The 19,777-nt window shown below is 35.5% G+C and overlaps 1 protein-coding gene and 1 long non-coding RNA gene across 2 annotated transcripts in view; both read left to right on the top strand.

The window, feature by feature from the left end:
- Positions 1–2,368: 2,368 nt before the first annotated feature.
- Positions 2,369–3,561, top strand: LOC148285272 (uncharacterized). Its single transcript, XR_015822519.1, has 3 exons — positions 2,369–2,535; positions 2,794–3,025; positions 3,197–3,561. It is a non-coding gene; the product is annotated as an uncharacterized LOC148285272 (long non-coding RNA).
- A 666-nt stretch (positions 3,562–4,227) lies between these two features.
- The window catches only part of LOC148285271 (multivesicular body subunit 12B-like), a 46,559-nt gene continuing 31,009 nt past the window's right edge, over positions 4,228–19,777 (top strand). Inside the window, exons 1-2 of the mRNA XM_088227482.1 lie at positions 4,228–4,688; positions 7,491–7,753. Coding sequence (XP_088083608.1) covers positions 7,501–7,753 — 253 coding nt within the window. The 5' untranslated portion in view covers positions 4,228–4,688; positions 7,491–7,500. The remainder of the gene's footprint in view (positions 4,689–7,490; positions 7,754–19,777) is intronic.

Raw genomic sequence — 19,777 nt, 5'->3', positions numbered from 1 at the left:
TTTCAGTCACAAAAATATTCACTAAGGCTTCAATATTAAAATATCATTTTATAAAACATCATTATGCTAAATCCGACGTAAGGCTCTAATTTTTTGTTTATTTGCTTTTTAAGAAATGCGAGACACCGCTGAGTAAATCAGTTTTTTCCTTCTCCTGAAAAGTTGTGTTTTTTTACATAGCGGATTTTGCAGGCGCAGCGACGACATGCACTGATAGTACTTCTGTACTTCTGGCTGCAAAAAAACATACCCGTTACTTATCCTGTATTATGGAATATAGCGAGCAAATTTTTAGTTTCCTTTCCATCGTCATACCTAGTGGAAAGGGGGTTCAGCGCTGTTACCAATCTCCTAACGAAAAAAAGAAACAGACTCATTGGCCGAGAAGATTTAAGATTAAACCTGACAAAATTGACGCCAAATGTTGATAATTTATTATTAAAGCATCAGGCTCATCCTTCCTACTAAAAACATTTACTTATTGCTTAGTTGATTTTATGTTACGTTTATTTTATATAACAGATACAAAATTTTATTTTTAGTAGTTTTTATTTAAATTCAATTAATAAATGTATAAAACTTAACATTTGTTTTAACTTTAAGTTTTTAACATTAAACTTTACTACAGTTAGAAATTTATGAAAAATCAATATCAGGTAAGTAGGGGGTCTACCAAAAACCGAAAAACATGGCAAGGGGTCTACGACACAAAAAAGTTTGGGAACCTCTGTTTTAGATGATGAAAAAACCGGAGGATGTTAGGCGCTCACCCCCTGCCTGATAGCCTAATACTTCAAGGACCTGGGCTTGAAGGGGTAGATTTAGTAATATGAGAATAATAATGTTGATGGATGTAGAAAACGAGAAAGACATGGCACGATCGATTTAAGTCCATTAAATACTCGAAGATGGACTTGTCAAGAGTAGGAATAAATGGCGCGCGTGCATGAGAAGTTGTATAAATGTAGAGGAAGCGAGACCTGTATGCTAAGATGGAGTGATGTGGCGTTTTATCCTCTCTGCCTACCCTTACGGAGAAACGGCGTGATGGTTTGTTTTTTTTTGCATAAACAGGATAACAGAGTAACTGCGTAGACATTTTACATTGAACTGGACTAAGGATGTTACTACCTATGTATTCTATTGTGTATTCACTTTACTTCCTAGTAGGAACTTGAGTCCGTGTGTTATTTCCATGGCTGTCAGTGATTTCGGTATCCGCTCGTGTCAGCACTTTGTCATTAGTTATTAAAATTAAATTTCTTCACAACTGGCATCAAATAATATTTGTTTTAAAAGTAAATAAAAATATGTCGTGTTTTATAAATATGAAATTTATATTTGAAACACTAACATTATGATTATTCATTGTAATAAAATAAATATAATACAACTTTCTTTTTAACCACTTATTCTTTTTTCTACTGACCGGTTTCAAAGCTACACAAGCTTCTTTATCAAAGTATAATGAGGAAATTCAGCCCTACGGAATTGGATACAAAAAATGTTTTCTTGCGCATGGTAAAAATTAGAGCATTAAATTGTTCTGCAAAATTTCTTGAAGATGTACGAGAAAAATAATAAAAATATTTTAATAAAAACGCACTACGTTGATTGACGTCACTGGTTCATATGAACCAACCAATGATGTGAGAGTTGGGAAGGATATCCGGTTGGCTTACCGTAAACGAACCAATGGGAAGAACTAACAGAGAACAACCTCTGACGTCACACGCAGAGTTATTTCAGAAATACAAAACTTTAAAAAATCATAGCGCTGATAATACGATAAGCAAAAGAAAATTTTTTTGGCTTAGTTAAATAGTATTTTAACAAGTAAAAAAAAAGATACTGAACATCCTCATTAAATAATGAATTCTATCCTATTTTATTTTAACAGTGATTACTAAATATTATTTCATCGAACCTATGGAGCTAATAAGTCGAGTCTTTTTGTTTTTGTTAATAGTGATCACCGTTAAAATAAAATAGGATAGAATTCATTAGTTAATTATACCCTGAAGAAAAATCTCAGTAGAAACCGATCAGTAGAAAAAAAAAATGTGGTTAAAAACAAAGTTGTTTTTTGTTTATTTTACAAAATATAATATTCAACTCGTGGTTTTATTTGAATCATCGATTTGAGATGAGCTTTTAACTTTAAAAGTGCAATAACTCGCAATTAGTAAAATGTTAGATGCCAACTTGTTCCAGAAACCCGATGATAATATATTCAGGACACTTTTATTCATACGTAATATAAATTAATTATCAGATAGGTACCGTCCCTAGATATGGCAATACTGTGATAAGGTAGCTACTCTCATTGCATGTTGTAATAAATAAACAAATTTGAATAAAGAAAAAAAGTCTGGCCAAAATTTTCTTTGTAATGTCAGTTACTTTCTGAAGGGTTTTCTAGTTATTTACAGGTTTTCTTTGGTTCTCTTGTGAATATTCAATGGCAGGGCCAGAACCGGAATTCACAGGGTTGAAAAAATATTCAACTCGGAAACTAAGACGGGAAGAGCCAATGTAAGCATAAAGATTTTTTATTTACGTTAAACGCCTTTAGGATAGTTTAGAATTAAATAAACAATGTAATATTATGTATGGCATTTGAAAACTGTTGGTAATACTGTTTTGATATTTTGAAATTTTCTCTCTAAATATTATGTGTTCTATGTTTATTCTCATATATAAAAAAAATAAACACAAGTGAAATAAAAATAAATTATTGTTGTGAATAAAAATTCATTATTGTCGTGAATAGTTAAACTATTTCTTTTCCAGGTAGCGAAAGGAATGTATGCTCTAGTTTTCACTTGGATTATTTACCGCAGTATATCAAAAAGACTTAGAGGTGACACTCATAAAGAAAAAAAAACAAAATAGCATGCTTACATAATAATTTGCCCAATAATATTTTTTAAACTTTTCGCATGTCCTAATAATTTATGAAAAACTATGCAACTAACTTTACACCAGTCAAGATATGCATTTGGAACCAACTTATTATTAACAGGTAAGATATTATAAACCATTTTCTTCAGGATAATACTTGTCATCAATATCTTTAGTATGTCCAAATGTTTGGCATAAACCCTCTAAATGACTATATTTCCATTCTCCCCCCCCCTGAAATGTTCTCCATCTCTGTTGCAATAAATTTCAATTAATAGCACTTGTGTTCCAGGTTAGTAATGCCATGTACCTGGGATTGAGGATTATCATCAGATACTTCACCCTGAAGCCAAAGTCCAAAATGTAAACTGCTCTTCTTGTCCGGATATCATAACTCTGTACTTAACATTAGTGTAGCGACATTGTATACTGCACCTCCTCTGTGCGTATCAAGCCATTAGACCATTTTTATGAAACTGTTTTTTCTTTCCAATCCACCACTTCAGAAATTTGAGAACAGTGAGCAGATCCAGAGGTCTTCTTTTAGAGGGACGATGTGGTTAGGATGAGCAATGACGGACTTGTGTATGGAGGAACAGTTGAACCTCATCTCGGGAGAAGTAGTTTTCTGTAATATAGATCTTTGGATATCTTAAGATGAATGAAAAGATAAATAAATAAATTTAATTAGTAACACTTGTTTTACATATCTACCGTGCGCGGGAAAAGGGTTTAAGTCATAAAATGGTCAAAATAAAATTAAATGCAAAATTTAAAAACCCGAAATATTAAGGATAATTTTTGAAGTATGTAAAACAAAAAATACTCTAAATAGTTGAATCCTTATGATTTGGCAGCTGTTTTCTCGATTTTAAGACAGACTCAAAACTTTCATTGGCTCACATAAAAAATCGTCTTTTTTGACTGAAACCCATTTTCCCGCGCACAAAAGACCATAACTTCGTCATTATCATCATTCCCTTTCCACACCTAATGGTGCATAGGGCACTGCATTGGCGTATCTTAATCCATTTTGTTACATGAAGGTAAGATGATCAGTCTTAGACTTCAGGTACCAGTCCAGGGACTATAGAATATTCTAGTGTAAAAACACCCTTTAAAATAAATATTTCATACCAACCATATCGGGAATCGAACCCGAGGCCTCTTGAATGGTGGGCAAAGACCATTACTTGCTCAATTAAAAATAAATAAAAGGCGAAGTGTGGATATTTTTTTTATATCAGAAGAAGTTGTGCAAAATTATCTAAGCATTATTTTCCATCGCGTTGGTAGCATTGGTACGCGAAGTTTTCGGTTTTGTACTGTCAAAATATTGGTATTTATTATTCTCGATCGGCCGGGTCAGGTGAAGGAACGAATGTATTTACAATATTACAATTGGAAAAAAATGCTATAGTTTTTTTGTGGTGCTGTTTAGTTTTGTATGGTGGATAATAATAAAATGTCTCAGCTTTTATAACCGTAATTTTACCCTAGTGTAAGCCGTGTTTCGCGTTTTTCATTGTTCTTAAAATGTCAAAGGAATTTATGTCGGGTTTCCTCGTTAACCCCGACGACATATTAATTTATAAACGAGCAGACAATAGGCGTTAATGAGTTAGTTAACTTGTGCTTTATAAGTGAAAATATTTTTACCCAGTTATATTCAAGTTTCAGTGAGTTTTGCAATACGCGATAGTGTTATTTTTTCATCTTGCATAATATTTGCATTCTTTGATTACCACCGAGTGAACGGAATTCGCAAGGTTACGGATATATTTGTAAGTATTTAAAAATGTACATGCTTTTTAATTAAATGATTTACATTTAGCGATGTGCGTAAAAAAAAGCATACTGTCGAAGATTAGACACGCAAAATATTATTCTCGCCTGTTTTGTTTATCAGCGTAGCTGTCGAATTATTCGTAAATGCTATTAAAACAGCGGAGTATTTCTGATTTATTTTTTTTGAAACCTATGTTTTATCAAATAAATGTGTCTGCGTAAGGACAAAGCAAAGCCAATGACCTTTTATATTGTATTCCTGTGTCTGTAACACGTCTAGCCAAAGTGCATAACCTTATAAAAATACTTAAGGGTCAGATATTGAAATATCACTTCACATCGTTCAAACAGAAGCAATATTACTTACGATAGAATTGTTAATTCTATAATTCGGATATCTAAAGAATACCAGTGATTAAAAAATTTGAAATCCCGTGAAAAATAAATGCAAGAACTCAAAAAAAAAAAACTCGTGGAAAGGTCTTTCTTGCCATGCTCCGTGTTCCTGTTATTTTATTCAAAAATCATTTCATGATCCTAGATAAAACCTTCCCTCCCCGGTAATGTGTAGCTAGTACACATTGCGTCTAATAACTACAATATCTCTATAAATATAATAAATATTGGGTTTAGATTTTCAGTATTCCTCCATTACACATTTTCGCATCGACTGAAATATTTTTTGATTAAATAATAAGTACTTATTAGGCACAAAAAAGCATTTTATCGGAAATCGGGGCTAAATTACAAATATCATTCAAAGTATACACTCGGTCAGTCACGTAGTCCAGTACTATACAGGATGTTCTTTAAACCCTGTCACATCCGAAACCACGATGATCAGTATGGGCAAGAAGACATATTGGCATATTTAATAAAAATATTTAGAACGACGAAAATTTGTAATAATAAAATATTAAAAAGAACAAATGGTTGCTAACTTCTGCAGGGGAGAAGCGAGGGGGCCGCGGCCGCGCGGTTAACGGTGTGTCAGACTCCCCTTTCCCCCCTTCTCGTCTAACTCCTGCAGAAGTTAGCAACCATTTGTTTTTTTTATAATTTTATTTTTTAAACTTTATTCATTCTAAAAAAATATTTTAATGTGCCAATATATCTTCTTGCTCATACTGATCACCGTGGTTTCGGATGTGACAGGGTTTAAAAAACACCCTGCATAGCTACTTAGTAGCTCTCGGGAAGTTGGCGCGGGTGCACGTTTCGCCCTCGTCGTTAGCGATACCCAATGGTTTTTTTTAATGTTTTCAGCAGTTAAATTTGAAATATTATCATCTTTGAATTAAATTATGGTTAATTAAAGTCAGTAATCACTATAAATATTTTATTTTTCCTTTTTTTAATCTCTAATTTTTTAAATGTGTAGTGACTACACAGCACCGTAACGCGCGGTTGTATTTAAGACAGTATGGGAAAGGTTAATTAATGCATTAAAACCACTTCGAAAAGTTCCCCATTTCGCAACAATGTTTTGAGTGTGTCCAAATGCTTGCAGACTGGCTGGATTTTCTCCCTAGGGAGTTGTTCGTATTTAAATTTGTTGCAACCGAGAGGGAAAATATTTTTGAGAAAAGAATATGGGAGTCTAGGCATTTACAGGGCTTATGACCTGTCATTGGCTGGTTTAAGTGGCCACTTTACACACTGTCTAACTCAAAACATTGTTGAATTAACTACCTGGTATAGGTAAAAGACGTATAAAAAAATTGAAAAAATGTTTTTAGGCGTTGCCTAATAGGTGGATTGGTTCAGCCGGATGAATCTCATTCACGTGATAAAGGTTTCAGCTCTTTTACTTAAAAAAAGTCAACAGATGGAAAACTTGAGGAAATGTGGATGTTCAATCATAGGCAGAATGGTGAATATTACACAGTGTGTAAAGTGGCCACATAAACCAGCCAATGACAGGTCATAAGCCCTGTAAAGACTCCTATATTCCCTTCTCAAAAATATTTTCCCTCTCTGTTGCAACAAATTAAAATATTTCGGAACGCTGGAACCTCCTGCAACAACAACAACAAGCCATCACGCCGTTTCCCCGTAGGGGTAGGCAGAGAGGATAGAACGCCATATCACTCTGTCTTTGCATACATACCTCGCTTCCTCTACATTCACACATCTTCTCATGCACGCACGCTGATTATTCCTACTCTTGACATGTCCATCTTCAAGTATTTGATGGACTTGATCTTGCCATGTCTTTCTCGATCTTCCTCGTTTTCTGCATCCATCAACATTAGCATCGTAGATCTTTTTAGCTGTTCTTTCGCTGACCATTCGCTCCACATGTCCAAACCATCGCAGCACCCCTCTCTTGATTCTGTCGATAATGCATGGCTCAGCCTTACACACTTCATGGCTCTCGACATTTGTGCACCTATTATACATCGTTTTACCAGACATTCGCCCGAGGGGTCGCATTTCGACAGCATTCAACCTACTTTCATCATCATTTTTCCAATTCCATACTTCGCTCCCATACATTAAAGTTGGCACTAGAACTCCGTTGCGAACTGCTAGTTTAGCCTCCTGCGATAAACATTTGTTTGCCAAAGTAGATTTCAGTGCACCTGTTCACCCTGTTCCCGGCACTCACCCTCCTTTCAATATCTTTCTCGGTCTTTCCATCCCTAGTAAACATTCTTCCCAGATACGAAAAATTTTCTACCTGATTCAGAATATCTCCGTTCACACTGATCTCACATTTAGTTATACTTTAAAAATGTTTTTTTAAATGAGATATTTCCCTATTATGAATTAAATTGAATTAATTTTACTCCCAGGCGTGCTGTCATGTCAAAGTCCAAGGGCGCCAAGTTCCCTCAGGAGGCAGGGGGCGGGGGCGCGCTGGGGGCGCTGAGCGCGCGCCTGCCGGACGAGCGCCCCATCACCGCGCTGCACGTGGTGGAGCAGGGCGGGCGCTGCCCCCAGGGCTACTGGCCCGTGCTGAAGACGTACGACGAGGACTCGGACGCCGACCTCTGGCGGCAGCCGCTGGTGTTTGGCAAGCGCTCCTGCCGCTACCTCTGCATATCCAAGTCTGAGGGTGAGTTTACCCGTCTCTATGTTCACTTTGAAGACAAATCTAATACCTAGATAATATACGGTGTTAGAGACACATATACTGGTTGTTTCTATTATACGATTTGTTTCTATACATAGTTATTCGAAATTAGTATACGGTTTATTTCGAAATACAATTTGTTTATATCACGTATGCTGTTCGTTTAAAAATACGGTTTATTAGTATACTGTTCGTTTAAAAATACGGTTTATTAGTATACTGTTCGTTTAAAAATACGGTTTATTAGTATACTGTTCGTTTAAAAATACAGTTTATTAGTATACTGTTCGTTTAAAAATACGGTTTATTAGTATACTGTTCGTTTAAAAATACGGTTTATTAGTATACTGTTCGTTTAAAAATACGGTTTATTAGTATACTGTTCGTTTAAAAATACGGTTTATTAGTATACTGTTCGTTTAAAAATACGGTTTATTAGTATACTGTTCGTTTTAAAATGCGATTTGTTTATCGTTTAAGTACTGTGCCTTTCTTCTTCGTTCTTCTTCTTCTTCGTTTTTTCATGGCCTTTTCACATCTCAACTCGGGTGTTCTGGCCAGTGCCGAGTATTTTTGTTTTTTACATATATACACATGTGTTAGTAACATAATATGTTGGTATTTAATATAATATATACATATAATAATAAAACATTTACAGCTTTACACCATTTACAACTAGATATTTACATAGGATTTGAAATACACGTTTATTGGGTGGGGACAGGAGAGTTAGAATATGAATAGGGAACGGGATATTAATATCAGAGAGGTCGGATAGGAAATCAGGATAACAATCATTTATGGGGCATCCAAAAAAAATATGGTTTAAATCTTCCTCATCTAGCTGACATTCGCAAATGGCAGAGTCCCGGACATGGATTCTGAACAGGTGAGAACCATTGCAGCAGTGCCCAATGCGCATTCTGCATATGGAGGATGTCTCAAACTTGTTCAGAATCACTTTGGAAAACCAAGGCTTTTCTGTTACATTTTACTGTGCCTTTCGAAAAAGTTTACTATTCGTTTCCAAATACGATTTCTTTATTATATACCGTTCGTTTCCAAATACGATTTGTTCGTTATGTACCGTTCGTTTCCAAATACGATTTCTTTATAGTTTACTGTTTGTTTCCAAATACTGTTTGTTTCCAATTATGATTTGTTTGTTATGTACCGTTCGTTTCAAAATACGATTTATTCGTTATGTACCGTTCGTTTCCAAATACGATTTGTTTATTATGTACCGTTCGTTTCCAAATACGATTTGTTTATTATGTACTGTTCGTTTCCAAATACGATTTGGATAAAGAATACTGTTCATTTCCAAATACGATTTGGTTAGAGAATACGTTCGTTTGAAATACGTTTTTTTACTTACTATTTTTTTATTACCCACTGTTCGTTTCGAAATATGTTTTGTTGAAACGCGTAGTCATCGTTGCGTCCTGAAATCGCCTAATACGATCATTTCGTGGATATTTGAATACGTTTCGATGTTTTTATTGCCATTGAATCAAATCAAGTTTGAATGTATCTAATGAAATGTTTAATTTAGCGGCCGACCTTGACAGCGGAAAGTTGTAAATTGTAATGATTTTTGACCCAGATAATGTAAGAACATGTAACAATTTGTAGAACGATTAAATGTGTGAAATTAGCTCGCCTATTATATAAACGATAGCGTTATGGTGCTTGTGCATTACATGCAACATGTTTATTATGAGTAGGTAATTCTGCTGGCAACTGGTTAGTCTAGTTTTGTGTGCTGAATTTAGAAGCTATTCTAAACCTTCGATGAACATCTCGAATCGTCAGTAAAGCTAGGGTTTCCTAGGACAGCGGTGCCCGTATTTTAACGGCCGTAGTGAACGGTGATGCAGTGGACAGCCGTCGTAAAGGTGACTAGAGTGTGGTTTTCTAGGAAAACGGTGTTATCAACACCATTTAACACCGTTTTCCTAGGAAACCACTCTCTAATCACCTTTACGATGGCTTTCCACTGAATCACCGTTCACTACGGCCGTTAAAATACGGGCACCGCTGTCCTAGGAAAACCTAGCTTAACAGTTGTAATTTAATGTTGGTAGAATAAAGAAAATTTATTTAATTTATTTAAACACTTGATATACGCAATATAAGGGCGAGTATATTGCCATGTGATTTCTTCTTAACTTCCCAAACCGTTCGGTTTCATAAAATAAATGTTAAGGTGATTCTAAACGTAAATATGAAACTAATTATTCGTAGATGGCGCTTTTATAATTTTTATTGAAAAATGCAATTTTTACGTTTATTTTCAATGGAAATTTTACAAAACTTTGTTTGCGGAAACTTTTCACTATATTGATTGGAACAAATGCCGTAACAATATAATTTAGGTCCTTTTCACAAAATGGTGTACACAACTAAAAGTAATAGTTTAAGATAAGTTATTTTTTGTTTTGTTTTGTACACCATTTTGTGAAAAGGACCTAAATTATATTGTTATGGCATTTGTTCCAATCAATATAGTGTAAAGTTTTATTTTTTAATTTATTTCAACAGAGAGGGAAAACATTTTTGAGAAGGGAATATGGAAGTCTAGGCATTTACACGGCTTACGACCTGTCGTTGGCTGGTTTAAGTGGCCTCTTTACACACTGTGTAACATTCACCATTCTGCCCATGTTTGAACATCCACATTTCCGTTTCCCCTCTCTGTTGAAATAAATTCAAATATGAACAACTCCCTAGGGAGGAAATCCAGCCAGTCTGCTAGCATTTGGACATAATCAAACATTGTTGAATTACCACCTGGTAAAAGAAGAAGTATAAAAATTGGAAAATTGTTTTCAGGCGTTGCCTAGTAGGTGATTTGGTTCAGCCGGATGAATCTCACCCGCGTGATAAAGGTTTCAGCTCTTTTACTTCACAAAAGTCAACAGATGGAAGAGTTGAGGAAATGTGGATGTTCAATCATAGGCAGAATGGTGGATGTTCAATCATAGGCAGAATGGTGAATGTTACACAGTGTGTAAAGTGGCTACTTAAACCAGCCAATGACAGGTCACAAGCCCTGTAAATGCCTAGACTCCCATATTCCCTCCTCAAAAATATTTTCCCTCTCTGTTGCAACAAATTTAAATATTTCGGAACGCTGGAACCGCCTTTAACAACAACAACAACAAGACACCACGCCGTTTCCCCGTAGGGGTAGGCAGAGAGGATAGAACGACATATCACTCTGTCTCTGCATACATACCTCGCTTCCTCTACATTCACACATGGAAGTCTAGGCATTTACAGAGCTTATGACCTGTCATTGGCTGGTTTAAGTGGCCACTTTACACACTGTAACATTCACCATTCTGACCATGTTTGAACATTTCCGTTTTCCCTCTCTGTTGAAATAAATTTTAATATAAACAACTCTCTAGGGGGGAAATCCAGCCAGTCTGCAAGCATTTGGACATAATCAAACATTGTTGAATTACTACCTGGTAAAAGAAGAAGTATAAAAATTGGAAAATTGTTTTCAGGCGTTGCCTAGTAGGTGATTTGGTTCAGCCGGATGAATCTCACCCACGTGATAAAGGTTTTAGCTCTTTTACTTCACAAAAGTCAACAGATGGAAGAGTTGAGGAAATGTGGATGTTCAAACATGGGCAGAAAGTAATTGCTTAAAAAATATGTCAATCGAAACTAAACTGGCATTGCACAGCGGAGTTTTAGTCCCAACACTTATGTATGGAAGTGAAACATGGAACTGGCAGAGGAAGGATGAAAGCCGAGTGAACGCGGTCGAAATATGATGAGAGGCCTAAGCCATCGCACTTGTTAATGATTGAGTTCCAGAACTTAAATAATTCGTTTTCAAATATTGAATTTAAGTAGGTACCTAGGTACTTGTTTATGGTTGAATTCCAAAACTTTAAATAATTTATTTTCATAAATAGAATTCTATTTGAAATGTACTGTACAAAAATGTTTTTCAAAAATTCAGTAAAAATAAATGAATGTGTAGAAATTATTAGGAATTTATGGAAATAATCTGATTGGGATCCAAAAAAAACTAGCGTTGTTTGTAAACATTCAAAATATTATATTTTTTATACACAAAAAAATAACATCTTTCCAACTTTTTGTAAATGCATTCTCGACGAATGCAGCCAGGTTTTCGGTGAAAAAAACATTTACGCTCCTAACTTTTTTTCTACTTCATAAATTTATGATTTTAAAAATCATACATATGCTCACGGCAAAGATCTACATTTCGCTGAAAACCGCACGTAAATCGGTCCAGTAGTTATTCAGTCCATCGAGGACACACATACGAACATTGCCTTTATATAAACATATATATTGATGTAGGTTCGCTTAAAAGGTATAGGCGTATCGTGTATGTAATGCTCACTGGTTGGGACTCGGACTTAGGCCCCGACTACAGTAGAAAGTTAACACAGTTATATTCAATAGTATTTCAATAAAATGCTTAGCATTCTGGAGAGTGGTGCGGTGATGTGGGGGGCTGAAGAAGTCACTTACTCACTAATGATTGAGAGAACACAGACGAAGTTTCTTCGTTACCTCTACATGAGAGAGTATGGATACTACCCATTGCAATACCCATCATCGTTCCTTTTAGGTATGCTCGGTATCACAAGTTTGCGGGCCAGAAGGAGCATTGCCTCGCTTATCAATCCTAACATTTTGGAGCGCATGTTTTAAGAGCTAGGCAACACAGATCATTTGTTCCTCCAGAATGCAGGACAAATTTACCGTTGTTGATGGCTGTGCAATGATTGGTGTGTTGAACAGCCTACCGAGAGAGGTGGATCTTTTCCATGCTGGGATTACCAGTTTTAGACTCTTACTAAGAAGAATTAAATATACAAATATTTAATAACGTTTTGTAAAATGTTTGACCATAAAGTTAATATTTATATTGTTTTTGAAACATTTTCAGTCACAGGTTACCGACGAAATTCGATTTTTGGTTATTATTTATTTACAACTTTTTTGTTGACATTTGTTCATTTTTTTATCATTTAATACATATCACTTTATTTATAAAAACAAAAAGATCTCACATAGGCATGGCCTGTGCGTGGTTATACTAAATCTAGAATACATTATGAATTCTATGGTGTAGATGCATTTATAAATACATAAAAAAACATGTAAAATAAAAAAAATAAGTTCAGTACATTCTGTTTTTTTTTTTTTAATATGAGTAAGTGGAAAATATGAAACAGCAAAAATAAAAAATAGAAGTCGAGTAAAAATCATTTAAATTAAGTTCGATAATTTAATTAAGAATAAATAAAAAAATAACTTAACTTCCCATTTTAATCGGGCCCTGTAAAGCCCAGCCGATAAAATGGAAGCGAGAAAAATATAAGAAAATATGTTTTTCTAGTTCCCATAATAAACTATTGAGATACGCCGATGGTACATATTTATAGTGCCATAATCCAGGGTGAAAATGCGGGAATACGTTTATATAAAGAAAAGTCAGACCGCGTTTCCTCTCAAAATTAAAAAGTATACTTACGAAGTTCGAATTTTTGTATTTTTTTCTTACTTTTACAAGTGGAGTGACATTTATTTATTTATTTTAAAGAAACAAACAGTCGGCAATGATTTAATAACATATAAAAAAATACGGTTTGAAGACAGACCAGCGAAATTTCTAAATAAGAATCATACATATTAAATTGTGGTACAACAAAAGGGTGTGTTTATGTGTATTATGTATGAAAGTAAGTGTAGAGGTGTGTTTATGGGTATTAGTGTGGGTTAATCATTAAATAGCAAGTGGGATCGTATCGCAGCCAGAAAGAATGAGCCTTAATTTATTTTTAAATAAATTAAGACCCATTTTTAAATAAATTAAGGGACATATAAAATATATCAATAGATGATAAAAAAGCATTATACGAGGGCGGATTGAAAATGAAGCTACCTAAGTAGGAAAAAACATTTATTTTTTTCAAAAACCATTTATTTCTCAACATAGTCTCCTTTTACTTCGACACACTTAGTAAGACGATATTCCAACTTTTTTATACCATCTGAATAATACGATTTCGGGAACCTCTCAAAATGCGCGTTAGTTTCGGTAATCACTTCTTCGTTTGAGCTGAATCTTTTTCCTGCGAGCCATTTTTTCAAGTTTAAAGACAGGAAAAAGTCACTAGGAGCTAAATCTGGACTGTAAGGTGGATAATCAACCAATTTGAAGTGTATTTCACGTAATTTTAGCATCGTATCTAATGCTGTGTGAACTGGTGCGTTGTCTCGAAAAAAGAGCACCTTTTTCTTCTTTAAATGCGGTCGTTTTTCCTTGATTGCATCATTCAATTGATCCAATAATGCACGATAATACTTTCCTGTGATTGTGGATCCTTTTTCAAGATAATCGATGAGCAATATTCCGAGTGCATCCCAAAATACAGTGGTCATAACCTTGCCAGCCGATTTCACTGCCTTTGCCTTCTTTGGAGCACATCCACCAGCTTCCACCCATTGTTTCGATTGATTTTTGGTTTCAGGTGTATAGTGGTGCACCCACGTTTCATCGACAGTTATTAACCGACGCCAAAAATCAACAGGATTACGCTTTATCATGTCCAAACACTGCTGTGAAGTGGTCTCTCGAACTCGTTTTTGTTCGTCACTGAGCAAACGCGGCACCCATCTTGCCGATAGCTTTTTCATATGCAAATGTTCATGCAAAATGTTGAACACACGTTCATATGAGATGTTTACCATTTTAACAATCTCACGCAACTTCACTCGGCGATCATTCATAACTATATCGAGGATTTTCTTGATATTTTCTTCAGTAACCGCCTCTTTTGGCCTTCCTGTTGACAGTATTGTTGCAGTGCTTGTTCGGCCGCGTTTAAATTCAGCAATCCAATATTTGACCATGTAATCTGACAGAGCAGACTCACCGTAATGTTTATCGAGCTTTTCTTTTGTCTCTTTCGCCGTTTTCCCTTTCAAATAATAGTGTTTAATCACTGCACGAAATTCGCTTTTTTCCATTTTTCAAGAAACACAAAAGTTGTTTACTTCAAACGACTGCAACAAATAAACTAATCGATGATTTGGGTGACATTTTAACAGCTGCCGTTTGATGGATCGCAATTTGGAAAAAATAAATATTTTTTGTGTTTGTGCCGCCATCTAGCGCTAGGTAGCTTCATTATCAATCCGCCCTCGTAGTTAGAGCAAGAACGATAGAGGAAAGAGTATTCTTTTTTGCTTTGTATTTAGAAATATAAAGAAAACAATAAATGGCATAATTTTGATTAATTTGTAAACGTTGTATTTTTCGTCGATTTCTTACACTATCTTAAGAAATTTTACAAATCCAATAATAATTATTTCAGACAAGCGTGTTTCTGGGACACAGCGTGGGGGTGATCTGTAGTGAGTACGGAGTGGTGACTGGTGACCGGTGACCAGAATACAATAGGAACATAATGTACTAGAGTTATTTCTGTAGCGGCTTGAATTATGATCGGGTAATTTCGTTTTCACACTTCCCATTTTCCGTTCTGTAGGTCAGAGCGAATCTGTGCCAGGCTGTTCGAGACGCGAGTACAAGGTGTATTGTGATGCGGACCTAATGACAAATTGTCACAGATGTGTTTGTTCAATTAAGAAAACGGACATCCGGCTCCGCTGCGGCCGTCGCTTTCTACATAATTATTGGCTTTTTGGTCTCTATTACGACCGGTTCAAAGGACCAGGAGACACATAAATACATATTTTTATTTTTGGGAATAACGCGCGAAGCCGCCATTTTAGAGGCTTGTCAGCGGGCGGGAAGAGAGAACGCGGAAGGAAGATGTGAAAAATAAATATGTATGTAGAACTGGTGGTTTCCCAAATTAAATAAAATACCCAGTAGCTAAATCACAAGTAACTATCGACGTGCTAATAAGCGACGCGATAACAATTTTTCACCATGGTTGTTTGTCGTATTCGCGATCACTATGGAACATCCGTGAACACCTAATATTAAATGTCAAAATATTTACGTCTCGCGACGTATAATCCTGCTGCGCAATCACATATTTGAATTTCAACGGTGTAAATATGGAAAATATTAAAAAACTGCTATTTTTATTTATTTATTTGATAACATTTATCAACACCGTTTTCCTAGGAAACCACTCTCTAGTCACCGTTGCGACGGCTGTCCACTGCATCGCCGTTCACTACGACCGTTAAGATACGGGCACCGCTGTCCTAGGAAACCCTAGCTTAAGTCGCACTAGCCATGTGCAATTTTTACACATCATTCTAGATGCAATTTCTAGGTCAGCGGTGCCATTTCCGAGCCGATTTTTTTCTCGGCCTTCCTCGGCGTAGAATCGAACTTTTTAGCGGTGTGTCGTAGCGACGTGAAATTTAAAATCAACATTTAAAATTACATTTGTAGAATGACCGTGCTTTTTTCAAGACATTTTTTTCTCGAACTCAATCAATAAATATATTTTCGAACTTTACAACCATAAGTCGCAGCGATTTGAAATTTAGAATCAAGGTTTAAAATGCGATTTTTATATTAACTGGGGTGTTCACAAGCCAATTTTTCGTATGCTTCGGTATAAAATCAAATTTTTCGACTGTCCGTCGTAGCGACGTGAAATTTAGAATCAACATTTAAAATGACGTTTATAGATAAAACATGCATTTTTAAAGCATCAGCATATTATAAAAATTTTGAACGGTAAGTCGTAGCGACGTAAAATTTAGAATCAACATTACAAATACCATTTTAAGATCAACCGTGCTGTTTTCAACTTTTCTCTGTAACAGCCTCCGTGATGTAATCGCTAAGAAATTCGACTCGCGTACGGAATGTTCCGAGTTCGATTCCCGGAGAGACCTAGAAATGCGCGTTTCGGTTATTTAAAAGGAGAAGCAGGGACAATTACCGTTTCACAAATAAAACTGTGACAGTTTTTTTTTACTTTTTCGGAAAAATAACGGTTTCAATTTATTTTAACCACCTCTAGTTTTTTTTTTTTTTTTTTTTTTTTTTTTATACGCCTCCACTCGTTTGCGAGTGATTTTGGCTCTTAGAAACAAGAAAAAGAAATTTAAAGAATATACGCTTCAGTGAACGACAAAAAAAAAACCCATACCCACGAAAAAATATAATATAATGTGAGGTAGTTAAAATCAGTATGAAAGAGTTGTGACAATAAAATATTATTACTGTATAAAGTAAACGTAAACATAAAATGAAATTTCGGGCCAAAAGTAAAGAGGGACATTCAATTAGACTTATTAATTAAATTATGCAAATAATATTTAACAAATTCAAATATTTTTATTATTTATCCTTAGGAATTTAGTCAGAAGTAAATAAGTATCCAAATCATTCTGGGCTAGTAAAAATTTTACGTTAAGAGGGAACGTATTATATTCTTCACATATATTTTGAAGGAATTCACTTCTTTCGAAGAGGGGACAGTCAAAAAACAGATGATCTAATGTCTCATCGTCATTTTCACAAAGACACATTGCCGAAGTAAAGACACCTATTCTCGATAAATGCGAGGCAACGAGACAATGTCCTATTCTCATTCTTGATATTAAAGAGATGTTCAATTTTGATTGCTTTTCGATTTCAAACCATGGTGTAACGGGGATGGAGCATTGAATACTCTTATAAAACAACCCAGTCGAGGAATTCTGCCAGAAAATTGTCCACTCAGATCTGATTTTATTAATTATAGTTGGTACACAATCGTCAGTAGGACGACTAAAGGAGTGCGGGATGCTTCCATGAAGGCATGCTTCCTTTGCTAGGTGATCAACTCTTTCATTTCCAGAAATTCCGATATGCGAAGGAATCCAACATAAGGTCACCTTGAAATTTCTCTCGAACGCAAAAAATATAAGATATTTCATTTCACAAATTAGTCCATCATTACTACCATAAATTCCAGATTTCAACTTTTTGATCAGACTTAGGGAATCAGTAAATATTATTGACATAGGAATCTCAAGGTGTATAACTTCCATTAAAGCCTCTTTTAGTGCAATGCACTCGGCAGTAAAAACTGAGGAATCGGAAGGCAGTATGAAAAGTCTACTTAATTGAAAAGTTGGAATATAAAATGCCGCACCACAACCTTGGGCTGTTTTAGATCCATCAGTAAATATAAATGTGGAACCAGGCCATTTTTCTTCTATATTCGCCAAGAATGTTTGGTTATTACCTTGGTGATTCAATCGAGCAAATGATTTATCAATACTTATATGTTCTTCTATTTGAGAGGAAAATATTAGTGCTTTAAATGGAGTAGAAAATATTGGCAAGTTGTCCCTGGGGTAAATTGTAAATACTGACTGAATATACTGCATGGACGAACACAATAAAGGAATAGATCTGCGAGCGTTTGTTTCATTTGTCATCTTTTTAGTTAGAATTGACAAGGATTTTATCAAAGGATGATCCTCAAATTCAATTCGTTTCTCGACAACCACCCGATGGATCTAAACCGGGCTTTCGCAGTCATGTAAAATGTCCTAAAACAAAGCTACTCGTATTTGTAACATCTTTGAAAAATAAAAATAAGTACGTCAAATTCGTTTCTTACCGAAAAATACCGTAAAACACCGTAAATTATGGTATTTTACCGCGTCTTTTGGTAAAATTACGTAATTTTACATCCATAATTGCACATAGGAGCAACGTCTTACCGGAGAATAATGTTAGCGGAGCTTCTACCCGGAAAACCCTACTACTACCATCACGCCACTTTCTCGTAGGGGTAGGCAGAGAGAATGGACCGCCACACGCGTCTATCCTGGCATACAATCCTAGCCTCTTCCACATTCACACATCTTGTTATACATGTCCTTCGATTCTGTCTGCTTTTGCTATAACCAGACTTAAGATTTTGGTTTATCTGATCATGCCAAGTCTTCCTCGGTCGTCCTCGTCTCACGTTGCCGTTCATTTTCGCCATATATACTTGTTTTACCATTCTTTCGTCGTCCATTCGTTCTACGTGACCAAACCATCTCAGCAGCTTACTGAGAAATTATCCATTTTTGCTCCAATACCCATACATTCCATCTCTTTCATACAGTTGTCCATGTATAGATTAAACAACCATGGTGACATTACACACCCCTGTATCACGCCTTTTGAGATCGCAAACCAAGATGTAAATCCTCCATTAACTCTTACACACGCTGAACTCTCCTCATAGAGAGACGATACCGCACGTTTAAGACTATTGTTTACTCCATACTTTTCCAACACGCCCCACAATTTCATTCTATCTACTTTATCATACGCTTTTTGCAAATCGACAAATGCGCAGAATAGTTTCTGACTTTTTGCACAAAAAATTCTCCGTTAGCATTCGCAGCGCAAAAATTTGATCCGTGCATCCACGTCCACTCATAAAGGCTCCTTGCACGTCCCACACGTTGTCTTTCGTCACCCTTCTTACTTTCTCGATTATAATTTTCCCATACAGTTTACCGACAGAACTCAGACGACTGATTGCCCTATAGTTCCCACATTCCGCACGAGATCCCTTTCCCTTATATAAAGGCATGACAACTGCCCTCCTCCAATCCAAAGGCGTATGTCCTTCCTCTAGGCAGAGATTGAAAAGTCTGTGCAGCCATGTGTCCACGATCTGGCCGCCACTCTTCAGATATTCCACGGCGACCTCATCATACCCAACGGATTTTCCGTTTTTCATACTTTTCAGCGCGCTCTTTATTTCTACAATGCTTATCTCACATGACCTATTATCATTTATCATTTATTTATTCATATATATGTACATTACAAAATAAAATATCTTAATTCATACATACATATAGAAATAATTAGGTAAAATTAGGTATATATAAAAAAAAAACACATTAGTATACATAATATCCAAAGAATAATATGTTAAAAGTAAGAGAATCTTGGAACGAAAAATTCCCTCAGAGACGTGAAAAATGTCAATGTCCAAAGTGATATTG

The sequence above is a fragment of the Micrasema longulum genome, unplaced genomic scaffold, assembly GCF_059751315.1.
Source record: "Micrasema longulum isolate JH-2025_06_02 unplaced genomic scaffold, ASM5975131v1 h1tg000044l, whole genome shotgun sequence".
NCBI classification, from domain to species: Eukaryota; Metazoa; Arthropoda; class Insecta; order Trichoptera; family Brachycentridae; genus Micrasema; species Micrasema longulum.
Note: the sequence above shows the minus strand (reverse complement) of the source record. Positions and strands in the feature narration are given on the sequence as shown.